Below are 15,174 nucleotides of genomic sequence, written 5' to 3' on the forward strand. Positions count from 1 at the left end.
TTATATTTTGGACAAGCATCATAACACAAGTTTTTAGAAACAGTTTTTGTAAAGTAGCAAGTGACAGTGTTGCTTTCTACAAAATTTATTGGAGTTGCCTTCGTTACAATAATCAAGAAGAAACAGTGGAAAGAAACGAGGACAAATAAGGTAGATATACATGTCCAAATGCTCTGATTGACAGTTATTAAGCAACAACAGCACACCACTTTTCATAACCCCAGTGCTTGTTGGTGCTGGTCGCTGTTGTTCATTACCACTGACCCAATAGGACAGTCAGTTGATCCGCTAGAAACACACGTTTCACATTATAATATAGTTGGCCTCTCTGGTCTGTTTTCCTGTTCTCAGTCAACAATGTTAGACACATCAATAATTGTAGGTTGAGCTTTATACTGAGGCAACAGCTCCAAGTTTGTTGGTCCGTCTGTATATTGCACTATGACTCCCATGTGGTCTACCCCACAGCTCACTTCTAGGACCACTCCAGGAAGAATAACCTAAAGAGGACCATGAGATGGTAATAACAAATCAGTATGAAATGGGAACAATCAAACAATACTGGGGTAAATTACCTGTTTTGGTGTCCATTGATCAGTTTCTTGGCCCAACCCAAGCCGACCAAAGCTTCCTCTTCCCCATACAAATAACTTTCCTGAGGCTAATAAAAAAATTATTATTAAGACAAATGCAAAAAGATTACAACTTTTTTTGACATCATCCGATGTCATTATCAAGTGAGGTTAACTAGTGGAGTAATAATAATAAAAACAAAATGTTCATTAAGAAACTCATGTGGGATCCCTGTGGAATCATGAATTACATGTACTGCAGGGGAAGTTAGTCAATGTACCTGTTACAACAGCAGTGTGATCAAGCCCTGTGTGTAGTTGAGATATTTCTTCTCCTATTTCATCTGCATTCTTGATTTTCTTAGGTGATTTACTTGATGTTACATTTGGGCCATGGCCCAGTACTCCATATCCCCATGTATATAAGGCACCATCCTCTTTAAAAAATCACATTTCATCACATATGACAGAAAACATGACCTAAAGTGACCATGTGATGTGTCCATTCAAAATGGTTGGACAAGAGATAATCTTGTACATTGTGAGTCTAAGTACTGCGTTTGTACCATGATAATCAATTCAATGCGTTGTGTGGTTTCTGTTGTGCCATTTTTGCATTCTCAGTCATTTGCACTAGCCATGCTCATGCAAAATAGTCAAAAATGATTTAATAAATCATTGCAAATAAAACTAAACATTTTTACACCTCTTCCTCTTCATACCAAAGAAAGGTTGATAACCATGTTGCCTTGTGAGTTTTCATGCCAATGTTTTGTGAATAGTGAATCTCACTCACACTGGCAGGCTTTCTGTAAACAGTGTAAACGTACCTGTCGTTAAAACTGAAAAAGAACCAGCTGCTGAAACGTGCTCCACCTTTCCCAGGTGACTGAGGAGAGAAGCTTTTGTTGCTATGGATATCTGACAAAAAAGTTTGAGAATATGTCTCACCTTTTGCAAAGCTGACAAGTTTTAGTCCCCACTTAATGACCCTGATTTGAAAACTCTTTTTCAGTCGTTTCATCTAAGGCTCATAATTTACCTATTACACAATTTTTAAGAACATGTCATGTTCTTATTTGATATCCGAGCCCATCCCACACGGCTTATTGCCTCATCTATCTAGTACTACTTTTTCGTGGGATTGCCAACTCACTAGATACACTGTGCTGACAAGGCCCAATACAGGCCGAAACAGTTGTCCATGATTTCTAGTTGAGCTGGCTCATTTTTTACATGACTTGAACTTGTGAAAGGCTTGTATGACACTCTTCTTCAGTTGTTTCATCTAAGGCTCGTAATTTACCTATTACACATTTTCTTATTCGATATCCAAGCCCATCCCAAATGGCTTACTGCCTCATCTATCTAATTTGAAAAAGCTCATGGCAAAACAAAATCATAAGGCCACTCCCAATAAACTACTGGTATCACTAATTTAAGCACCCCCTAAAGTGATTGGCAATAAATAAAGGTCTGCTATGTTTTCCCACCCATCCCCTTCTGATACAGCTATTTCAAAAAAGGTTGAAGGGGCAAATGGCAACAGGTAATCAGGTAAGCAATAGGTGATAATTATTGATAGGAGATAGGTCATTCCAAGATGCGAGGAAAGCTGGAATAACTTGTGTTTCTCATTGTTATTCTTGTAAATAACAGAGATGTTGTTGGTGAGATATTGAGTGTGGTTTGTAGTCAATGAAACCATTTAAAACACCTCTATTATTTGTTTTTGGATGTATGCCCTCTGTGCCTTTTGGTGGTGCAATCGCCAATCACTGAACGCCATTTGCAGTTCACCCCTTCAATGTTTCTTGAAATAACTGTATACATGAATGATTCATTAATGCATTGAAACATTAACCTATAATACACTATGATGCCTGACCTGTTTTTCTTCAGTTTCTACTCCAAGCTGATCATATTCTGAATTACCCCAGGTATATACTTCTCCTTTGTCTGATCACATGAAGGAATAATTCAGTCACTTGAATGACAAGTTAGTAAAAATATAGTTCTTCAGATTAAATTCAATGTAAGACACCAACGGTGCATACTGTGCCAAAAACTATGAGGCCCTTAAAACTTTGTTGGAAATTTAATGTAGCCTGAGAAAACAGATGTCCTTTTTCTCTGTGTCGCCCCTGCTGAAGGTGCTTTATCTGGGGATGCCATCAGGGAGCTAAAGGCAATCTGTTTGGCTAAATTTAATGATCTGATGGAATATGGGAAAATATTTATGGATAACACATATGGGAGGTCAATTTGATGGCCAAGAGGATGGGAAGGAAGGAAAAGCATTAGTGCCACATCACTATTGCAGATTACTTATCAATCTCACCTGATACAGCTATACAGCAGTCTACAGAAGAAGCTACATCCCTAATAAATACATCTTCGATGCTGCCCTTCACTTGCTTTATACTTGTCTCATCTTTGAAGTGTCCCAGACCTATATGAAAGCATAACAGTACATATTATCATGGACTGCAGAATGAGCACTTGCATTGCAAGACTGTCCTAATAATGGAGCAGAAGCCACTAGAAAAGCCTACCTGTTTGTCCATCAGCACCCCATCCACAGGAAAACACTTTGCCTGATTCTGTTAGGAATATACTATGGTCCAGCCCACAAACAACCTAGTAATATCAAAAAGATATACATTAACACTTGCATGAGATTTGTAAGCAGCGAAGAGGCAACTCCATCCACTGCCATCTTCTACTAAATACCAAAAAAATTAAAAAATTTATTTAATCAATTTGTAATCCCAGCGGTTTCCTTTATCTTTTACCTTGCCTTAATTACTTGCACAACTTCCAAAGAGCAAAGATGACATATTAAACCAATGCCCAAGAAGTACAGGAGTGAGAGAGAGCCTTTGGAACCCAGGGGGACATCACTTTGGTATCAAAAGAAACACACACCTTGATAATATTTTCTCCCTCAGGCATGTGGAGTTTTTGAAAACTTTTTAACAGTTTAGTACTGCCGTCTCCAATGCCACACTGTCCTTGGCTGTTCCCACCAATAGCAAATGCTGTTAGAATGCAAGACATCTTGAAATGTTAGAAGTTCATCAAAGGAAAATGAAGTGAAGTGAAAATTTTACATGTGAATATTCATTTTTTTCTACACTGTCCACAGGTAGCCTAAGCTTGGTTTCTGTGGTGTCATGTAAGAACTGGTAGGGTGGAAAATCCTTAAAATGGGCTAAATTCCAAAAATAATCACACAGAGCAAAAGAAGTGCTATGCAATGATCAGGTAAATTTTCAAGGCTTTATTTCACGTTTCAATGATTTTATTGAAATTTTTGAAGAATCCCCATACCTTTCGTTATAACATGACATCACAGAAACCAAACTTGGGCTACCTGTGCACTTTCTTATTTGAATTTACCTCCTTCCTTGTCAGTAAGTACAAGGATGTGAGAACGACCACAAGAAATCTGCTTTACTCTTGTATCAAGAGATTCAACAGGTAATGCTACTGAATGAGGTTTTGAAAAATCATCTGATAAAAACATAAAAAGACAAACTTTAATTTATACATGTACATCAATCATATGTTAAGCTTGCAAGAAAAATGTTTTGAAATAATATTTAAGAAAAATTATGTTATTTCTAAAATGCAAAGATTTCTATACATTTACAATGATAATAACTATAATGATGATGTTGACAATATTTATTGATTAAATAATCCTACTCACTATGTTTAAAAAAATGAAAATGTATTATCAATAATAGAACATTACAAAATGAATGCTAAACCTTTAGAACTTCTGTCAAATTGTAGTGAAGAATTCACGCCAAAAATCCAAAGTTCACTTGAATGTTGTTGAGAAATAACAGTGAAACCAAATCCACACCCTATGTGAGAAACCTAGATAACATAATTTTAACATGCAATCATTGATTTATTAATAGAATCTAAACAATAAAAGAAATGACAAATGGCCATGTTGATTTGTATTTAGATGATAAGCAATGTAGAGCCTGTGATAAACAGCATGCATTGTGGTCTAGCTTGGGTACAAACATCTTTATATTAGTCAGTCAGTCGGTCCGTCAGTCTGTCTGTCTGTCTGTCAGACTGTCCGTCCGTCCGTCCGTCCGTCCGTCCGTCAGTCCGTCAGTCAGTCCGTCTGTCAGTCCCTCAGTCTGTCAGTTTGTCAGTCAGTCAGTCAGTCAGTCCGTCAGTCCGTCAGTCAGTCAGTCAGTCCGTCAGTCAGTCAGTCAGTCAGTCAGTCAGTCCGTCAGTCAGTCAGTCAATCATTATTATTATTATTATTATATTAATAATAATATTAATATCATCTTTTTAAAATGTGGATCAAAACGGCTTGGATTGAAATGACTATGGATCAAAAAGACCGGACACGAAATGCACCATCTTCACTCTCTCAGAAAAGGTCCATTTGAGTATGAAAAATCCTTGCAATATTTTGTGAAAAAGAGAAAGAAGTAGTAGGATGGGGGGGGGGGGGGGGGGAGAGATAATTTAGTTTAATAATAGTTTAAATTCTTATCGATCAGTATAAATGTAGAATGATTGTACAATATACCTCTTCTTTACATGTATATTTAAGTGGAGAAGTGTTGACTGGTGAGGTACTGCGTGCTAACTGCCCTCCATCACCAGCACCCCAAACATAAGCCAAAGTAGAATTATATGCATATCTGACTGCAAAAAGAAAACGATTATGATGATTATGATGATTAGAAGGAGGAGAAGGAGGAGGAGATCCAATGGAAGAGGATGAAGGAAGAAGTATGGTTCTAAAGGAGAAGTGTATTTCCATGAGAATATTCCATTTCTGAGGTGCTTTACCTTTAAATATTCGTTGCCTTGAATGATATTTCAACGCCTGTACATTACATAAAGACTTAATCAAGATATTTCTAATCCCAACCATCTGAAACTGCAGTACACTAGCACATCCCTCTCACTGAAACACGTTCTACATCAGGCGTTCCTTCATGGCCAGAGTATGACCACAGGTAGCCCAGTCCCCGAAAATATAATTTGTATTATAAGGAGAAAAGTCATCTAAAACTCGTCCAAACGGACCAAACTTTCATACAAAAGGAGACAAATAGAGAAACGAGAATATTTTTGGATGAGCTAAAATCCTTTAATTTTAGCAGCGAATTTCAGTGGTCTTCCTGTGGTAACACTGCTCGAACTGCATTCTGGATATTAGAGATTGAAGAACACGAAGACTGAAAGAGTGTTGGTTTGTGTTCTATTTTGTGTCGTCCAAAAAATCACCTTTTATTCTTAGGTACGTACTAAATCAACACGTTTTACACTAGATTAAATATCCTACATTCCATATCTAAACATAAATAGCCAAATTATCAGCGTCTAATTGTATCTTTTGGTACGATTTTATCATTCAAATGTTATTGCTCATTCATTCTCGTAATCCATCGAAACGTTTCCCTGCTAGCAGAGTCTCTTTTCATTTTCAATTATACTCGATTTAACTAGAAATTTGTCTACTTTATTTGAATTTTTATGGTTTTCAAACGCTGGGTTGGATTTTCTTATCGTTTAGTCTAATCCAAACTTATTTGTTTTGTTGAATCATACCTTATTCTTTAATGCCCTCTCAATACGATTAGTATACGATGTTGTTCGTGAATCCTGATGTTTTTTCAGCTGTGCAGTAGTTGGGATTTTTCTGTATTGACTTTATTATTCACCAAAAACATTGTTCAAATACAGTGGCCAGCAATCCATGTTAATATTTATGACTGATTTCTGAAGTGTTTTATAGATTTTATACCATTATCGTTATAAGTACTAAGCTTATATTTTGAGTTTTATATTCTTTTTCTCAGTAGACATTTCCAACTTGGCCATAATCTTTTCCCCTTTCAGATCATGTATCTTGAGTATTATCCCTTTGTTTACCAGTAATGCTTTCAAAGACTCATTAAGACTCAACGAATCTTTGAATTTTATTATCACCCTGAAACGACTTCAAAGCCAAGATAAGTCAGGGCATGGTTAACTCACAGATCAAATTAGAATTTAGCATGTTAGGTTTTGGTTAGGGAAGTAAACTGGAGAATCCAGAGAAAAAAACCTTCAAAACAAGGAAATCGTTTCCCAAAAAAAGGATAAGTTGCATAGCCTTAAATGGGGAATTGTACCCAAGACTGTAATGTTCTATTTAAATACTAGATAAAAGTGCTCTTTTTGACTTATAGAATACTTTGGGGACATTCAGTGATAATGGCACGAGGTCAACAAAAAATTCAATCACAGCAAAAAGCTCAGGAAAAGAAAGATAAGCTTAAGAAAGCTCAAGGTTCAGATCAGAAGAAATCAGCTCAGAAGGCTCTCAAATTCTCCTGTCCAGTTTGTAAAGTAATAATTTTGTTCCATCTCAATTATTTCATCTGTTATATCACGGATTTTAAGTTGCAGGATGACAAAGAAGACAAAGATGGCAAACAAGCAATAGCACCCTGCATTGCAAAACACAGTGCATTATTGCCATTGTATGCTGGAAGTTAAGAGAACTGCAATTTCAAAATCTCATCTTTGTTTATTTTCGTGTCTGTCTTTTTCCAGTCTCAAATGCCAGATCCAAAGACATACAAACAACATTTTGAAAGTAAACATCCCAAGTCTCCTCTACCTGATGAACTCAAGGACATTTAAACTAACTAACCACATTATCTGTAAGTACATGTTATTACATTTAAAGTATGAAAAATTCTATACGTTATTTGATAGTATGAATAATCATATAGGTATCATTCTCTAGCATCAATACCAACTTGTGGGGTTGGGAACAGTCAGAATAATAGAAATTTTTCTACTTTGGGAATCCTTTATTTCGAATTATGTTTTGGTACTCAGCTTGGTTCAGCATATAAAAAATAATATTCGTGAGGGGTGGGGGGTTGTCAAAATCCTTAAACCATGATCAAACCCCATAAAATGATAACTACCTACCCCTAGATCATCTTGATTTTATTATCAAACCCTCTAAAGGACAAGTATAAACCCTACCCTTTTTGATTTTTTTTTACCAGTATGTCAGGTCGTATGTCAACACTTCCCCACCTAGTTAAAATCCCGGATCTGCCTGCCTGCCTTAATATACACATCTAATTCTTGATTTGATTATATTATATTTTTCAGGTATCACTCTAAACACTGGCTGCTTATAAATTATTTCTACATATACAGCACTTCAATGATTTAGTTTTAGTTTATAGTTGATCAGCTTTTCTTCTATAACTGTACATATTTTCTTTAGAAATCAGCATGTTTTAAAAACTCTTTATATAAACATAAACAGTTAAATATTTGGGCATAAAGTTTTTCCATTTCAGACTATGTGTCATTCTTCATTCCCTCCAATTTAAGATTTTTGATCTTCGTTTGAGTAAGTGTTGGAATGACTTTTGGTCTGAAATGGATAAAAAACTTTCACCCTTGAATTGGCGATGCAGTATTAACCTTAAGCGAACCTAACAGATAGCATCCAAAAGTAAAGTCAGAGCTAAAAATGTATTTGTCCAGCCAAACACCCCTTGGGTCGGACCTCTTGACTGGTCATAAGTAACTGTTGATCAGTCCAATGTGGCCATCCCTTATGTGAGGTCATTGAGCAGCTGTTATCTTTAGCCCCAGAATAAGGAAGGAAAATAATAGAGTTCATATCTTCTGATATTCATTTTCGTTGTTTTCAAACCTTTAAATGGCTTTCAGATAAACGCTCCCAAAAGTTTTAAGTAATATCAGCTTCTCTTCTCTCTTTAGATTAAAAAAGAGAAAGTTTTTTTCAATATTTACATTTATTTTATGATTGCTTTGGTGATGCTTAAGCACTGTTAGTCATCAGTCTACTTGATCTGGGTGCCTTGATGATGATGTTGTTTGTACCAATTCTAGAAAGATTAAAGGCAATCTTTGCAAATAGTTAATGATGATAATGTAAACCCTTTACCAAAATTATGTAATTTCTGTACTTCTTGATTAAAATTATTGTATATAAAATTAAAATTCATTAATTCCCCCCCCCCCCCCCCCCTTGATTCCCAGGGCAGCAAGTGATTTTTCCATCTAAATCATGTCATTCCCTTGAGTATTATTTATGTGGACCAGTAAGGGCACAGGAACTATATTGTTGTGAAAAATGAAAATCAAATCAAAATGAATTTACATATTTCAAGGCAAAATGTGGCAAGCAAACAGGAAAACCAAGCAAAATATGGCACTATAATACGTCAGTAATGCAACATTGTTTTCTCTGTCTACTAAAGTCAGTAGCATTTGGAAGTTCTAAAAAATATACACCTAAAATGTACCAGAGTACCCCCTCCTCCCAAATAGCGGTGCATAAGGGACCGATTGTTTATTACGTCCCAGGGGGGTTGGAGGAAATATGGAGAGGGAGGGTACGTTTTTAAAACCAGTAAAAATTTGGGGGGTACATTTTTGTGACTGAATTTGGGGGGGGGGAGTTCGTCTTTAGTAGTGTTGAATGGGGATGGGTACATTTTCCATTTAATGATTTTAGAGGGGGGCACAGCTTTCATTTCATTTTTTCGCGAAGAGACCACCTCCCCCCTCCCTGAGACGCAATAAACGATCGGTCCCTAACAAAGATTAGGTGCAGCCCAGTGCACGCTTTAAGAGGCTTTGGACAAGCTTTGGGATCCCTGTGTGATTATCCCTGAGCCCGCGTTATGCTAGGCAAACTTCACGCGAGCATGCGCTAAGTTGCCGGCCATATTGAATTTTATGCTGTGTCATTTGACAAAAGTTTTCTTTCAAGACGATAAAAACAATCAAAAATAATACAATATGGACAGAATTTTACGGCTAGGATCTGGAGGATTACCTGGTGTTGGTCAGGTTAGTCTTAAACTTTATATTTTGTTTGGTTTTTGTGTTATATTTGACACTGAAAGTCCTTATAACCAGAAAGTAAAATGATTTGTTGAGAGAGAAAAAAACTCCAAAAAAACATATGATGATGTTTTTTAAATGAAGTTCTAACATAATGAAAGTATTGAGAGATTAGAAGGATCGTGCATGGAAGCTTAGAAGTGAATTTAAAAAATTTTTTTTAACGTATTTGGCCGTCAAGTATAAACTTAATACCTAGTATTTAACTTACCTGTAAGTGTAGTAATGTGCTATAACATCAATGGTGTTCTGTTTCCAGGGGACCCCTAGCGATGCTCCAGTCGTTGACACAGCAGAACAAGTTTACATATCTTCTCTAGCTCTTCTGAAGGTAGGTAGTGGTTAATTATCATACCATACTCATAGTATTAAGCCACCCAGAAAACCCTCATCTGACACCTCAGCGTTTTGTGATTCTCTCAGTCAAAATCTCGACAGTCGGACAAAGTACGGAAACCACAATCCCAGACATCTTGAGCAAAGTTGGTTTAATAATCATGAAAATGGGTAAAATATTATTAATATTAATATTGCTTTGTCTTGTACATTCACTAACACAAGGTTGTCAAAGAGAGAAGGGGATATTAGCTGACCCCCTGGATATTTCATTCATTTATCCATGAAATGACTGAGTTTTTCTCATTGATTTGCTCTGCCATACTTTATCATACTATAACATATGTTTGTGTGTAAAGTACAATTGTTAATATGTTGTTATTTTTATCCATTTCATATCTGCGTCACACAGATGCTTAAACATGGTAAGTCAAACATCTTGATAGAGCAATACACATAAACTGATAAAGACATATTTTATCTCATACCTTTAAAAATACACCCATCACAATGCATGAAAGCTGTTGCATATTTGGCAGTATACCACTCTTTCCCATCAGGCATTGCAGCCTAGTTTTTTTCAATGGTGTAGTATAAATAGTCAAACATTATACTTCTTTCTCATGGCAATCATAAAGCAGGAAAGCTGTTGCATATTTGGCAGTATACAACTGTTTCTTCCAATCAGGCATTGTCAAAACAAGCAAACAGCACACTTCTTTCTCGTGGCTCACTGTATTAAACCATATACATAAATATTTTTCGCTGTCATTCATTAGGCCGTGCTGGTGTCCCTATGGAAGTTATGGGTCTCATGTTAGGGGAGTTTGTTGATGATTACACTGTCAGAGTCATTGATGTCTTTGCTATGCCACAGAGTGGAACAGTAAGTAAAAGCATAGTTGAAATTTAGCATGTCATTGTTGAACTTTTATATACACTGTAGTAACAAGGGAGGGTTGATTATTTATGAGAGGAATGGGAATGCAGGGCTTATGTGGGAAATTGCAGTGAAATATCAAATGATTTATTTACGACATTATCCATGTACATCTATATTGTTGATATTGTTTTAGGGAGTAAGTGTAGAAGCTGTTGATCCAGTATTTCAAGCTAAGATGTTGGATATGTTAAAACAGACTGGAAGGTTGGCATTAAGAATGCTTTACCCTAATCACAATCCTGGGGAAAAAGTGTTGGGGCTTTCTTACATTTTGTTCAGTTGAAATGATACTCACTACACTCTTAGGCTGAATAAAATAACCTTCCCTCCCACGACAAAGTTGTGACCTATTAGCCACCAAACCTTTCAAGACAACATTGTATTTTGGAGACAGGGAATTGTTGGGCCATTTTGCAAAATTTTACAATCTGGTTCTCTGAAAAATAAAGAAGTCCCAACAAGTTTTATCCAAGATTGTAACAGTGCTATAAGACAACTTGTTTATCATAAATAAACATGAAAACAGCTCACTGTAATTATCTTATTTTATGCATCCCAGACCAGAGATGGTTGTAGGGTGGTACCATTCACATCCTGGGTTTGGTTGCTGGCTGTCAGGTGTCGACATCAATACTCAACAAGTAAGTAGTCCGGGAGTAGTAGGGAGTCTGTTGCTGTCAGAACTGACACCTGTATGGTAAATCCTGTGTCAAGATAAAGCTTTGCATGTCTTTAAAAAAACATCTTAATACTCTGAATAATCTAAAGCAATGAGTTAACTTCTTTTCTTTTACAGAGTTTTGAAGCCTTATCAGAAAGAGCAGTTGCTGTTGTAGTGGATCCTATCCAGAGTGTGAAAGGAAAGGTAAGCCCCTTGATCAATCAGCCAGCCACTGGTTTGGGTTATTAGGTATTATTAATAGGATGCTTATTTCAGGTTGTTATTGATGCTTTCCGACTGATCAATCCCAACATGATGGTACTTGGTCAAGAGCCTAGACAAACTACATCTAACCTTGGACATCTACAGAAACCCTCTATACAGGTAATTAAAGATACCTCAAAGCTCTCATTCTAAATGAAGACTTAAGGAAATTCTAAAGGGCCGAGTACCATAGAATTTACAAGAACCCACCCTTCCCTCTGCACATTATTTCAGCTTCAATTTTTATTGAACCTTGCAACAACCTCTGGGTAGGTCATAGCCAGGCCACAGATAACTCACAGATCAAATTCAAATTTAACTTGTTAGATATTGCATAGGGAGGAAACTTTAAACCTAACAAAGTCTAAACTGATGGTTTAATGCATACTACTGTCTATTAGACTATTAATTATTCTATAGGGGAACTGAATAACTCTAATACTGCCAAGAAATTTACAGAAATCATTTATTTGGTAGAAAATGGTTTTATGAATGCTTTACTTTCTATGTTGTAGGCTATGATCCATGGCTTAAATCGTCATTACTATTCAATATCTATAAACTATCGCAAGAATGAACTAGAACAGAAGGTAAAGATGTTTTCAACTTTTTTTTAATCAGTGCAAAGTTTGAGAGAACTAGGGTATTTCAAACTGGGGGTCCAGATAGTGAGCTGATATAGAAATGTAAGATAACCTTCTTGCCATAAACCCCTTCTGAAGCTTTTAAAATGACTTACTAACTTGAGAAGCATGTAAGTCAAGATGACTTGAGGAAAAGTCCTAATAAACGGACGAAACTAGTCCCTAAACTGCAATTGTGTTGTTGTTAGTGCGTGAGGGAGTATAAAAATCACCAGAGGATGTGTATAGATATGAAGATAAGCAAGTCCTTCAGTGTCTCGATTGAAAAATTACCAAGAAAAGGCTTGAGGAAATATTTAATCATGGAAATTTGTGTTCTGTATGTAATAAAAAATAGTAATCAACTTTATTTAGAGAGGGTGACACATGACAGTTGACAACTTAGAACTGTCAAACTCGTGGCCCTCTATGTTCAACATTTCTAAGTAAGTCACTATGGCGAAGGTCTAACCATTTGCAGATGTTTTCTTAGAGCAAAGGCAGCACCTTCTGCTCAGATATTTTAGGAACCTGAGTGTTGAACTAGCTGTGGAGGCTTCAAACACGACCTCACAACACCGGTTCCCAACTAAGTAAACCAACCAGGTTGTCCTTTAACTACTTTGACATTTTTTCATTTTCTATCCTGTGACACACATGATTCACCTACTCCATCAAACTGTTTGCAGTAACCCAGGGTAACCAGACTGTCGGACATTTAACTAAAAACAAAAAAGAAAAGAACAGATGTCTGGAATGATAGCTACCCTGGTTGTCATGGTTACTCAATCATGAAATTCAAAATAGGTACGAAATGAAATTAATCATGATAGTTTAATCTACTTTAGATGTTATTGAACTTACACAAGAAGACATGGATGGATGGTCTAACCTTGCAGGATTATAGCGACCACTGTTCTTTGAACGAGAGTAGAATTAAGGTAGTGTGTTTAAGAATAAACCTCTTTACCTTGGCCATAACATTTTTTTCCATTTGAGACCATGTGTCATTCCCTTGAGAATAAGATTCTTTGTTTGAGTTGTATCCATAATTATTATGTATTGTCTCGTGTATTTTGAAAAAGTTAAAAAGGATTTAAAAAGTTCAACAAATGAGGTACTAATTTTTTTTTTGTATTGTTTAGGAAATGCTGGATCTGGTCAAAAACTATAACAAGGTATGGTTAATTCATTAGTGTCATCCAAAGTGTTTTTTCTTTTGATATTTGCTCACAAGGTTTAAAATATTGGGCAATGCTCCACCAACATTAGGCTGGTCCTATTGTTATATCATTGTGGTAGAGTGCAAACGATTAATCCGTGAAACACTAATTACTAAATAGTATAAAATAGTGCTAATTAAACAATAGAAAACAATGGAATTTGCATGAAATTGTGCTATTTAGTATTACTAAAGTTTCACGGATTTACTGTGGTCAGTCTAAGCAAGTATTGATATTGTTTTGTCGTCATTCAAATGCAGGCTTTAGAAGAAGAAGAGAGTATGACACCAGAACAACTGGCCATAAAAAACGTTGGAAAACAGGTGAACTAGACATAATTGAAATGGCTGCCATGACCAAACAAAAGTCAAAATAATTTATTTAATTCAACCAACATGGAAGCAGCCATAGATGATTCTTTCCCTTTTTTTTTTGGGCATCACACGTAATGTATGCAGAATTATCATGAAAATGGCAATCATTATTGATGTATCTTATTAATTCTTGTATTTCAGGACCCCAAACGCCATCTTGAAGAAAACGTAGAAGTTGTGATGACATCTAATATTGTACAGTGTTTGGCTGCAATGATCAACTCGGTTGTATTCTAATAATAACACTATCAAAACTAGCTCCATTTCTACACCTTAGCCTTCTATTTATAGCTAACCCCTCTCCTTGTCCATTTTCCTGACAGGGGGAGGGGATAGTGGTGATTGGTCTGAGGACACACATTGTTGCAGATAGTGGTTTTCAAATACCACTCTATATTGTGCATTGAAGACAATACTGTGTGTAAGATACTAAAGAACTCATTAAAGTTAAATTGTACTGAGATTTAATTGGGTGTAACATTCTAACGGATACACAACAAATATTTCACGGCACTACGTTTGAAAAATATTTTGTAATCCTTTTACCCTTCCTGCATCCCGTCTAGTCTCCCTCGCATCCGTTTTTAGTGTCGGTCATCACGCAATGCTCCCTCCCCTTGCGTGACGACCGACACTAAAAACGGATGCGAGGGAGACTACATCCTGTCCTGTCGTCATCTTTTACAAGAGCCTTCATGATCCTCACTCTTTTACCCTCCCCTCCCCTTCCCTCATTATCCATTTCCACTCTTCTGTCTTCAATACTCTTCTAAACAAATCTTAAAGCAAACCAAAGTATCGAGTTACCTCAAGAAAACCCTTTTAGAATATGGTTTAAGTAATTCAAGTTTGTTTTTGCTATGCGCGTTTCGTAGCGACCATCGCGCGCATCTCATTTCAGGCGGTTCTTTCGGGCACATCAAAAAGTGTTTGTATATATGTAAAATGTATTTACCATGCTATAAGGATTCATCAAAAAATTGGAACTAAAAAATGCCAACATTTGCCGAGACAGCCTATCTCATAACACTGGACAAGCAGCAGAAAAATAAATGTTTTGAAGTAAAATATAGAAGGTGGTTTTGAAGTACAGCTGATTTATTCTCGAGACTTTGCATCTCATTTGATTCGAGCGTTTTTCTACGGCTTCTCCATTTTTCCTCTCCGCTAAACCGAACACTATAAATTCCAATTCGATCTGTGAGTTAGCCGTGTTCTGACTTAGATCAGCCCAG

The 15,174-nt window shown here is 36.3% G+C and overlaps 3 protein-coding genes across 3 annotated transcripts; 2 read left to right on the forward strand and 1 right to left on the reverse strand.

The window, feature by feature from the left end:
• Positions 1–69: 69 nt before the first annotated feature.
• LOC116293199 (RCC1-like G exchanging factor-like protein) lies at positions 70–5,561 on the reverse strand. The gene is made up of 12 exons (XM_031700598.2): positions 5,409–5,561; positions 5,143–5,261; positions 4,349–4,460; positions 3,975–4,088; positions 3,501–3,613; positions 3,128–3,212; positions 2,914–3,024; positions 2,461–2,531; positions 1,403–1,493; positions 854–1,009; positions 576–661; positions 70–500 (listed from the first exon to the last, which is right to left on the reverse strand). The coding sequence occupies exons 1-12, from the start codon at positions 5,491–5,493 to the stop codon at positions 348–350; spliced, it is 1,296 nt and encodes a 431-aa protein (XP_031556458.1). The 5' UTR covers positions 5,494–5,561; the 3' UTR covers positions 70–347.
• Positions 5,562–5,760: 199 nt separating this feature from the next.
• Positions 5,761–8,522, forward strand: LOC148911829 (transcriptional regulator Simba2-like). The gene is made up of 4 exons (XM_089029182.1): positions 5,761–5,862; positions 6,797–6,956; positions 7,164–7,273; positions 7,740–8,522. Exons 2-3 carry the CDS (start codon positions 6,822–6,824, stop codon positions 7,251–7,253), a joined length of 225 nt encoding a protein of 74 aa, XP_088885308.1. The 5' UTR covers positions 5,761–5,862; positions 6,797–6,821; the 3' UTR covers positions 7,254–7,273; positions 7,740–8,522.
• A 793-nt stretch (positions 8,523–9,315) lies between these two features.
• LOC116293205 (ubiquitin C-terminal hydrolase PSMD14) lies at positions 9,316–14,402 on the forward strand. Its single transcript, XM_031700605.2, has 13 exons — positions 9,316–9,461; positions 9,775–9,846; positions 10,264–10,276; positions 10,631–10,737; positions 10,928–10,998; positions 11,354–11,435; positions 11,591–11,659; positions 11,732–11,839; positions 12,235–12,309; positions 13,191–13,283; positions 13,488–13,520; positions 13,826–13,888; positions 14,081–14,402. The coding sequence occupies exons 1-13, from the start codon at positions 9,411–9,413 to the stop codon at positions 14,174–14,176; spliced, it is 933 nt and encodes a 310-aa protein (XP_031556465.1). The 5' UTR covers positions 9,316–9,410; the 3' UTR covers positions 14,177–14,402.
• The last annotated feature ends 772 nt before the right edge of the window (positions 14,403–15,174 follow it).

Source organism: Actinia tenebrosa, unplaced genomic scaffold, assembly GCF_029948245.1.
Source record: "Actinia tenebrosa isolate PJP-AT-01 unplaced genomic scaffold, QUT_ActTen_1.0 PGA_scaffold13__45_contigs__length_12533684, whole genome shotgun sequence".
Taxonomy (NCBI): Eukaryota; Metazoa; Cnidaria; class Anthozoa; order Actiniaria; family Actiniidae; genus Actinia; species Actinia tenebrosa.

What these genes read in the sequence shown, in the direction of transcription:
- LOC116293199 (XM_031700598.2), bottom strand. Translation starts at nt 5,493, where the DNA reads ATGGTTGGGATTAGAAATATCTTGATTAAGTCTTTATGTAATGTACAG. An exon ending in CTGCTGTATAGCTGTATCAG is followed by an intron (nt 2,532 to 2,913) that starts GTGAGATTGATA and finishes TCATGTGATCAG; the next exon opens with ACAAAGGAGAAGTATATACC. An exon ending in TTTTTCAGTTTTAACGACAG is followed by an intron (nt 1,010 to 1,402) that starts GTACGTTTACAC and finishes GATTTTTTAAAG; the next exon opens with AGGATGGTGCCTTATATACA.
- LOC148911829 (XM_089029182.1), top strand. Translation starts at nt 6,822, where the DNA reads ATGGCACGAGGTCAACAAAAAATTCAATCACAGCAAAAAGCTCAGGAA. An exon ending in TCTCCTGTCCAGTTTGTAAA is followed by an intron (nt 6,957 to 7,163) that starts GTAATAATTTTG and finishes GTCTTTTTCCAG; the next exon opens with TCTCAAATGCCAGATCCAAA.
- LOC116293205 (XM_031700605.2), top strand. Translation starts at nt 9,411, where the DNA reads ATGGACAGAATTTTACGGCTAGGATCTGGAGGATTACCTGGTGTTGGT. An exon ending in GATTACCTGGTGTTGGTCAG is followed by an intron (nt 9,462 to 9,774) that starts GTTAGTCTTAAA and finishes TTCTGTTTCCAG; the next exon opens with GGGACCCCTAGCGATGCTCC. An exon ending in CTATGCCACAGAGTGGAACA is followed by an intron (nt 10,738 to 10,927) that starts GTAAGTAAAAGC and finishes ATATTGTTTTAG; the next exon opens with GGAGTAAGTGTAGAAGCTGT.